Genomic DNA, 8,906 nt, shown 5'->3' with positions numbered 1-8,906 from the left:
CGCACCGTTAACTCATTTCCCCCCCTCCGTAGACGCTGCCTGGGCCGCCGCGTGTCCCCCCCAATGACTTGGGGTGTTTACTTATTTATTCTGACAACAATAACCCTCGCGTTCTGTACTGCTCGGGCACCGTCCCGACCTGGGGCTCGAGGTACCCGGCACGTCTGACCCCAGAGAGGAACGCGACTGAGTCAAGGAGACGGCGTGAAGCGAGAGAGAGACACGTGGCCCCCCCCCCACCACCACCACCACCCGGCAATCTCATCCACCGGACAGACATTGGATACAGCGAGATGAGCGACAACAACAAATGACATTTACACGGAGCCTTTCACCTCGGGAGGACGTCCCAAGGCGCTGGATAGTTAGGGATTGGGATCAGGAGGGGTGGGGGTCAGGGAGGGCGGGGGTAACCCTCCCTGCTATATTACAATATAATACGAAATTATATTTGCACAGTGCCTTTCACGTTGGGAGGACGTCCTGATATGATATTAGCAGTCAGCAGTAAGCCAGCCTTAAGAGAGTCAAAAGATCAAAAAAACTTTATTCCTTTTGAAAACTCTGGATGCCAACTGTACTTTGACGTTGAGTAGAATTATACAATCGTTTCAAGCTAAGGGCACGTGCACCTTCACGTCAGAGCAGCCAGTAAATTTCACAGCAGTTCACAACTTCATGCTTTGGAAACCCATAATTTAACAGTCGTTTAAAAATAAATACATAAATAAATAAGTAAGTACATACGTGCGAAGAAGAGTATTCAAAGGTGTGCAAGGCGGGGCGAGAAGGAGGGTGGGAGGAGATGGGGCAGCTCATGTGAAGAAAAGCCCCATAGCCTATTTTATATTGTAACATTCGGTGATGTCAATGGTAAAGAACAAGAAATCACTGAAGGGCTGACTCACCCCTTGGGGGATTTAGGGGGGGAACGTCTTAAGACGAGCAACGGTTGAATAACATGAGACAGGAAAGGAAATAATTCTTAGGTCTCAGCTATCTTATGCCTATATTTCAAACCATCTCGAGGAATGGCAGTCAAGTGGGGTGACTTGTCAATTTGTTCGGCAAACGTGACGGCTGATTTGCGCACAGTTCCCACGCACAGCCCAACTCGGGAGGTGGCTGACAGATTGGAAGATTGCTGGCTCTTCATAATCAATCCCCCAGATAAAGTGGGGACATCAAGCCTTGTGCAATACCTTGCTTTTGATATAGCACCTTATCACGTCTTTGAAGCGTCTCACAACACTTCACAGAATGTACTGTAAGTCAATTGATTGTACACTTCATGGGGGAAGCGTGGCAGCCAATTGCACACAGCAAGTGTTACAGTGTGCACACAGTGTCCCACAAACAGTTGTGGATTGAGTGAACACATTACTATTATTTTTGAGGGATTATTACCCCTGGAAAAGCAATCCACCAATCGATTAACAACCGGGTTCCTACTTACTGGTGGGTAAACAGACGTGTGGAGTGAGAAAACTTGCCTAACATTTCGCCCTGCCCAGGAGTCGAGCCCACCTGACTACAACACCACCCTTTCTCCCAGTCAACACAGCTTCTCAAGCGAGTTCCAGTCTTGTCCCTTCTCTCCCCATCTTCAGGTCGTGCCTGAAGACCTTCCTATATGACCGCACTTACGGTCACCTCCCCCTCCCTCCCCATGGCTCGGTGTCGTGCTCCGTTACTGTCAAGCGCTCTGAGACGCTGCCCTGCGTGAAGGGCGCTGTGTAAATGCAAGTTGTTGTTGTGGGTGTGGCACACTGAATGAGTGTGTGTGTGTCTGAGTGTGTTTCTGTGTGATTGTATAGCAGTGTATATATATATACACATATATGGGTGTGATTTTGTGTGAGAGTGGGAACGTGAGGCAGAAAGCATTCGTGTCTGATTCCCCGTACGGATCGGGAGCTGATCCTGGTGTGGATTCTGGTCAGGTCGTGAATGGATTCTGGTGCAGGAGTGGATTCTGGTGCGGATCGGGAGTGGATTCTAGTGTGGATTGGGAGTGGATTCTGATGAGGGTTCTCGTGCGGGTTGGGAGCTGACCCCAGTGCAGATCGGGAGATCGGGATCAAATCCAGAGCGGGACCCTGGGAACACAAGCTTCCGTGCAGAACAGTCTTTGAGGACAGAGATCAGATGTGCAAACTGAACCTCGGCTGTTCTGAAGCGCTGAGAATTCACATTTACATTCATTTTCACATTCAAATATCTTCATTCTTAAGTCGTAAAATAGTCTTGTAAATGACCTTTTCGGGTGGTGGTGTGGGGGGATGGAGGAAAATGGGTGGTGGTGGGGGGAGTGAGTGGGGGAAGGGAGGAGAGGTGGGGAGGTAATTACATTACTTGGAGGTGATCCCCAACATGTGTTTCATGTTCTCATACACCACGTAGCTGATGCTGACGGCTGGAATCACCTTCAGGAAGTTGGGAGCCAGTCCTCTGTAAAGGCCCAGGAAACCGTCTTGCTTCAGGATCCGCTTAAAGATGTGGATCATGTTCAGCTGTGGAGATCCTGTGCTTCCCGCTGTAAAGGCACACAGGTCACTCACTCCCCTTGCACCTGCATTTGTGTACTAATCCTTATTAGTAATAATAATAATAATTCTTATGTTTGTAATAATAATAATCCTCCTGACGTGAATGGCACTCATACAAATGTAATTTGTTGTTGACTGATACAGTTATCACGTCGTTGAACTTCGCAGGACTTGCTGTAAAGTGTAGTAACTGTGTGTTTTGTGGGCGAAATGCGGCAGCCAATTGCACACAGCAATGTCCCACAAACAGTCGTGGATTGAGGGACCAAATTATTATTAGTAGTTTTTTAACATGTTTTAAAATAACAATAATAATAATCCTGGCATTTGATATGGCGCCTTATCATGTCGTTGAGACGTCTAAAAGCGCTTCAAGGGATACACTGTAAAGTGAAGTGACTGTGTATTTTGTGAGCGAAACACGCAAAATGGGGACACTTTCAGCCAGAGCTGCTGTCTGACCGCTCCCACTCACCCCCAAATCCTTCGCCCCCTCCCACCCCCACCCTCTCCCAGCTGCACGCTCACTCACCTTGCGCCTGCATCTGTGTTTTAATGAGTGCCAGGGGGTAGCTGGCCAGTTGGCCACAGGTGCTCGAGATGGTGCCACAGCCGAGCAGGACAAACACGCTGGGCTGAGACACATTACCACCGGAATGCTGCACATACATGTTCTTCATGGTCTGTGATCAGAAATATAGCAGCAAAGGTTACACAGGGGAGCGCAGGGCAGGGCAAGGCAAGAGAAGGTAGGCCAGGGCAAGGCAAGGCAGGGCGAGGGAAGGCAGGGCGAGGGAAGGCAGGGCAAGGCAGGGTAGAGCACCTATAAATCTCTCTGCAACGAGTGTGGCTCCTGTCTCTCTCTCCCTCCTCCCACTCGCAGACACACTTACATACACACATTTTTACAACAACAACTTGCATTTATATAGTGCCCCTAAAGCAGGATAGTGTCCCAGAGCACTTGTGCACATTTAGTCTCGTTGGAGGATAATAATAATAATTATTATTATTATACGCCACAGGGTCTGAAACATACTTCATAGATGGCCAGGTCGATGCCAGCGTAAGGGATGATGCCCAGAGTGTTGGGGAAGTAGCCTTTGTAGAACGAACGCAAACCTTCCCTTTCCAGCATTTTCTTGGCACAGTCGACAATTCCAAAGTATTCCCCAGTCTTCCCCAGCCCCAGTCTTGTCTTCAGCACCTGCAGGAGGGAGGGGAGAGGAGGGGTGAGCCACGGACACCATCCCGCCCATTCACCCCCTCCTGTTTCCCCCCCCGGTCTTTCCCTGACCATCGCGCTAACCCACTACTCACTACCTCCTGCATGTCCCTGTTTCCACCATCGACGGCCGCGCTTTCAGCCGCTACTCCCCGAAACTCTGGAACTCTACCCCTCCATTCCTCCCTCTGCCTCGCCCACTTTCCTTCCCCGACTTCAGCGCGGCTGCTCACCTCCATGGGGTAAATGCAGGTCTGTGAGGTGACTCCAGCCAGCGAGCCCGCCAGGAAACGGTCTCCAGCCCCCAGGGGCTTGTGGCTGGTCAGGAAGAGCTTTTTATACTGTGAAAAGATAATAATAATAATAATCCCTGCATTCGATGTAGCGCCTTATCACATCTTCGAGACGTCTCAAAGCGCTTTGCGGGAGATACTGTCAAGTGTAGTGACTGCGTGTCTTGTGGGCGAAACGCGGGAGACAATTGCGACAATTCTCCACACACTCTCGTGGATCAAGTGAGCAATTTATTACTATTTTTTGAGTTGCTCTGCAGGAGGCAGTGTCTGTGTGGCAGTGACGGAGGAGAAGGCGGAGGCAGCGTGCCATCCCCCCTCCCCCGTTCCCTCCCTCTCTCTCCGCACCTGTTCGTACGACATGAACTTAATGCTGCTCTCTGGGGTGATCTTCAACACGTTGATGCCGTTTCCTCGCCACATAGACAGGAAGCCGCCCTCCCGCACTAGCGTCTTCCAGCCGCTCTTCAGGTTCAGCTTGTCAGAAGAGGCGTAAACCTGAGAGGGAGAGACAGACAGACACGGGTCTCACACACGCGCGCACACACACGCGCATGTACACACACGCACGTACACACACACGCACGTACACGCACGTACACGCGCGCGCACACAAACGCACGCACGCCGAGGAGCATCTGTCTGAGAGCAGGAGATACAACAAAAGTTACATTTACACAGCGCCTCTCATGTCGGGAGGACGTCCCCGGAAGTGTTCAAACAACAGACTAGATCAGTTTTCTTTCAGGATATGACATTGCGGGGTACAGTACGTTGGGAGTTCATACGTGGGACAGGAAGGTGCACCAGAGGGATCTTGGTCTTTTTTACATCTTAGCATTTCTTATGTTCCTATGTCCCCGAGCAGGCGCTGGATTTAATAATAATAATGACACAGCGCCTTATCACGTCTTCGAGACGTCTCAAAGCACTTCACAGGATACACTGTAAAGTGGAGTGACTGCGTGTTTTGGGGGCAAAGCTATTTGGATCCGAGCGGGTGGTTGGGATCAGGGAGGGGTGGAGGGCGGGGAGGGTGGGGGTAGGAGGGTGACCGAAGGTGCGGTCGAAGAGGAGGGTCTTGAGAAAGGTCTGGAAGGAGGTGAGGGAGGGAAAGAGGGAGGGAGGGAAGGAGGGAGGGGGCGAGAGAGGCGGAGGGACTGTGGGATGGAGTTCCAAAGGTTGGGGGCAGAGAGGCTGATGATAGTGGGGTGGATGTCAGCCCCTCCTCTCCAGACCTGCGGAGGGGAAGGGAGGGGGGGGTGGCTGAGAAGTAGCAGGAGAGGCCAGGCTGCTCTCCCCCTACCCCTCCCTGCCCCCAGCGCCCTGCCAGCCCAGACCCCCACCTGCATGTAGATCTTCAGACGGTCGAGGGGGGCCGTGCAAGTCCGCGACACGGCGCCTGCCATCGCCCCCGCCAGCAGCTGCCGCCACCAAACCCCAGCCGTCCAATCCTCCTGGGAAAACTCATCCGAAATCCGGATCGATTCCCCGATATCCAGGAACTGGGGACAAAAAGAGAGAGAGAGAGAGCAAGAGAGAGTAAGAAAGGGAGAGAGAGTAAGAGAGTGAGAGAGAGTAAGAGAGCCGACAATCCCCCAGATACAATCACTCCTTCGCTCACTCAACGGCTGTTTGTGGGACATTGCTGTGCGTAACTGGCTGCCGTGTTTCGCCCACAAAATACAGTCAGTCACTCCACTCGACAGTGTATCCTGCGAAGTGCTTTGAGACAATCTCATCGACGTGATAAAGCGCTGTATCAAACGCAGTGGATTATGATTAACCGAGCGCTCTGGGGAGCTACCTCTCGTGAAGGGTGCCATATATCAATGCAAGTTGTTGTTATTATTAATTATTATTATTGTCCTGCCCGATGTGAAAGGCGCTGGGTCAAATGTAGGGATTATTCCGCTTGCTATTACCTCGTTCTCCTCAAACAAGACCGAGCGGGAGTTCAAATAAAAGAACAGGGAGCTGAGGGGGAAGAACGTCAACACGGGGGCCTGAGCCTGGGACCGGGGTAGAGAGGAGGGGGCATGCCTGCGGGTAAAGGGAGCAGGGATAGTGGGAGGGGGAGAGGCTGGGGACCCAGCCTTGATGTCCCCATGCGGGGGAAAGCTGTGAGCTCGACAGAGGGAAGCTGTCAGCAAGTTCCTCATCGCTAACGCGCCGAGGATTGGATACTGTGAGGTGAACTGCTGTGAGGTTCCCTCACCTCATTGCACAGCCACTGTGTTGTCACAGAGCTCCCCACCCCCACAAAACCCCGGCACCCCCCCACCCACCCACCCCCACCCCCACCCCACCCACCCCAGCAGGGAATGGCAGGGAAACTGCTGCCTTTGTGATGATCCCCAGAGGTTCTATGCTTCTGCCCCGAATGTTCTATGCCCTGAAACTCAGTCGCTCTCCCCTTCAATCTCTCCGCCTTGCCCCCTCCCTCCCTCCCCCTCAATCTCTCCGCCTTGCCCCCTCCCTCCCTCCCCCTCAATCTCTCCGCCTTGCCCCCTCCCTCTCTCTCTCCCTCCCCCTCAATCTCTCCGCCTTGCCCCTCCCTCTCTCCCTCCCTCAATCCCTCCGCCTTGCCCCTCCCTCCTCCCCCTCAATCTCTCCGCTTGCCCCTCCCTCCCCTCACTATCTCCCCCTCAATCTCTCCGCTTCCCCCCCCCCCCCCCATCTCCGCCTGCCCCCTCCCTCCCCCTCACTCTCCGCTTCCCCCTCCCTCCCCCCCTCAATCTCTCCGCCTTGCCCCCTCCCTCCCTCCCCTCCCTCCCGCCTCCCCCCCTCCCCTCAATCTCTCCGCCTTGCCCCCTCCCTCCCTCCCCTCAATCTCTCCGCCTTGCCCCCCTCCCTCCCCTCAATCTCTCCGCCTTGCCCCCTCCCTCCCCTCAATCTCTCCGCCTTGCCCCCTCCCTCCCTCCCCCTCAATCTCTCCGCCTTGCCCCCTCCCTCCCTCCCTCCCTCCCCCCTTTCAAGTCCCACTTAAAAGACCTTCCTTTTCGATCGTGCTCACAGTCACCTCCCCCCTCCCCTCCCTCTCCCCCCCGGGCTCGCGGTCAGACTCCGCCACTGTAAAGCGCTCCAGGACCCTACCCCATGTGAAGGATGCTGTGTAAAAGCAAGTTGTTGTTGTTGTGACCTAAAACCCAGCGCATTCAGGGGGAGGGGGCGGGGAGAGAGAATTCCAAGAAGCACAAATCTCTTTTCTAATCAATAGCTATTGATGTCCAAAAAGGTATAACTGGATCCCGAGATGTTATTCCCTGAAAGAAATCTTATCTAATTTACTTTTCAAAGAGTCAACTCTTCCGCTTCCACTGTCTGTCTCCCCGGGGAGCCTGTTCCTTAGTGTCAATCAGTATATACAGTAGTTTGGGATATCAATAGCTGGTTTCCACAGCAAGTCTTCATGACCTTGAACTTTTAAGATAATAATAATAATCCTTGCATTTGGTGCAGCGTCTTATCACGTCTTTGAGACGCCTCAAAGCTCTTCACAGGGTACACTGTAAAGTGAACTGACCGTATATTTTGTGGGCGAAAAGCGGCAGCCAATTGCGCACAGCAGCGTCCCCACAAACAGCCGTGGATTGAGTGACCAATTTATTATTATTTTTTGAAGGGACTATTACTCCAGGGAAAGCGATCGGCCAATCGACTAACAACCGGGTACCTACTTACTGCTGGGTGGAGTGTGGAGTAAGGAGAGTTGGTGTAATAAGTCTCACAAACATCCCTTAAAAAAAGAATCAGTTTGCTCACTCAATCCACGACTGTTTGTGGAGGGAGTATTGCTGTGTGCAATTGGCTGCCTAAGGTTTTGCCCCAACCTGACCCGCCCGGGCATCGAATCCGCTACGCTACGGGGAGCCCACAATATAGTTTGCGTCAGATACGGTCAGATTTACCGCCCGGTGCTTCCAGTACTCTGCGATGCCCTGAAGGTCTGTCAGGGGATTAAAGATGAAGTGATCCCGAAACTCTATCCAGTCCACTGTGATGGTGCCGTCCTTGTCCATACTGACAGAGGGAAGTGAGAGAGACACAGTCACACCTGCTCGCAATCAGCCACACAGGTAATAACAACAATCCTTCTATTTGGTAACAATAATCCTTGCATTTGACACAGCGCCTTATCACGTCTTCGAGACGTCTCAAAGCACTTCACGGGATACACGGTAAACTGAATTGACTGTATACTTTGTGGGCAAAATGTGACAGCCAATTGCGCACGGCAGCGTCCCCACAAACAGCCGTGGATTGAGTGACCACATTATTATTATTATTTTCTTAAGGGATTATTACCCCCGGAAAGCGATCGGCCAATCGACTAACAATCGGGTTCCGTGTGTGTGTAGTAAGGAAACTTGCCTAAGGTTTCGCCCTGACTCACGCGAGAATCGAACCCACGTTTGTTTGGGAGGTGAGCGCTCTAACCACTGAGCTACAGTGTAAGCTGAAAGCACAGAGCAGAGGGTCTCCCCTTCGGGCTGTCAATGGGGCTGGGCTGCCTCTCACCTGAGCAGGATGGCCTTGGCCTGCTCCTCTGTGATCACGATACCCAGGTTTGCCAGCGATTGCTGTATCTCAGCGATGTCGATGAGGCCTGGGTCAGGGGCAGAGGCAGAGAGAGGAAGAGGTTACACACAGGGCAACAGTACAGATGGCTTGAACATGATTCCCCAACAACAACAACGCTGGACAGTCAGGGGTTTGGACCCGAGCTGTGGTTGGGATCGGGAGGGGTGGAGGGCCGAAGAGGAGGGACTGGAAATATGCCTTGAAGGAGGCAAAGGGTGAGGCCGAGGGACTGTGGGATGGAGTTCCAGAGGGTGG

At 52.7% G+C, this 8,906-nt stretch overlaps 1 protein-coding gene across 2 annotated transcripts in view; it reads right to left on the bottom strand.

The window, feature by feature from the left end:
* Window positions 1-1,817: 1,817 nt before the first annotated feature.
* The window catches only part of LOC103187535 (calcium-binding mitochondrial carrier protein SCaMC-1), a 10,770-nt gene continuing 3,681 nt past the window's right edge, over window positions 1,818-8,906 (bottom strand). For both annotated transcript variants that reach the window (XM_042344678.1, XM_042344677.1), the window contains exons 3-10: window positions 8,589-8,676; window positions 7,979-8,090; window positions 5,414-5,572; window positions 4,416-4,565; window positions 4,008-4,115; window positions 3,589-3,756; window positions 3,082-3,232; window positions 1,818-2,536 (exon numbers count right to left, since the gene is read on the bottom strand). In XM_042344678.1, coding sequence (XP_042200612.1) covers window positions 2,352-2,536; window positions 3,082-3,232; window positions 3,589-3,756; window positions 4,008-4,115; window positions 4,416-4,565; window positions 5,414-5,572; window positions 7,979-8,090; window positions 8,589-8,676 — 1,121 coding nt within the window. In that variant the 3' untranslated portion in view covers window positions 1,818-2,351. The remainder of the gene's footprint in view (window positions 2,537-3,081; window positions 3,233-3,588; window positions 3,757-4,007; window positions 4,116-4,415; window positions 4,566-5,413; window positions 5,573-7,978; window positions 8,091-8,588; window positions 8,677-8,906) is intronic.

Source organism: Callorhinchus milii, unplaced genomic scaffold, assembly GCF_018977255.1.
Source record: "Callorhinchus milii isolate IMCB2004 unplaced genomic scaffold, IMCB_Cmil_1.0 Scaffold29, whole genome shotgun sequence".
Taxonomy (NCBI): Eukaryota; Metazoa; Chordata; class Chondrichthyes; order Chimaeriformes; family Callorhinchidae; genus Callorhinchus; species Callorhinchus milii.
This window is presented reverse-complemented; position numbering and strand designations above follow the sequence as displayed.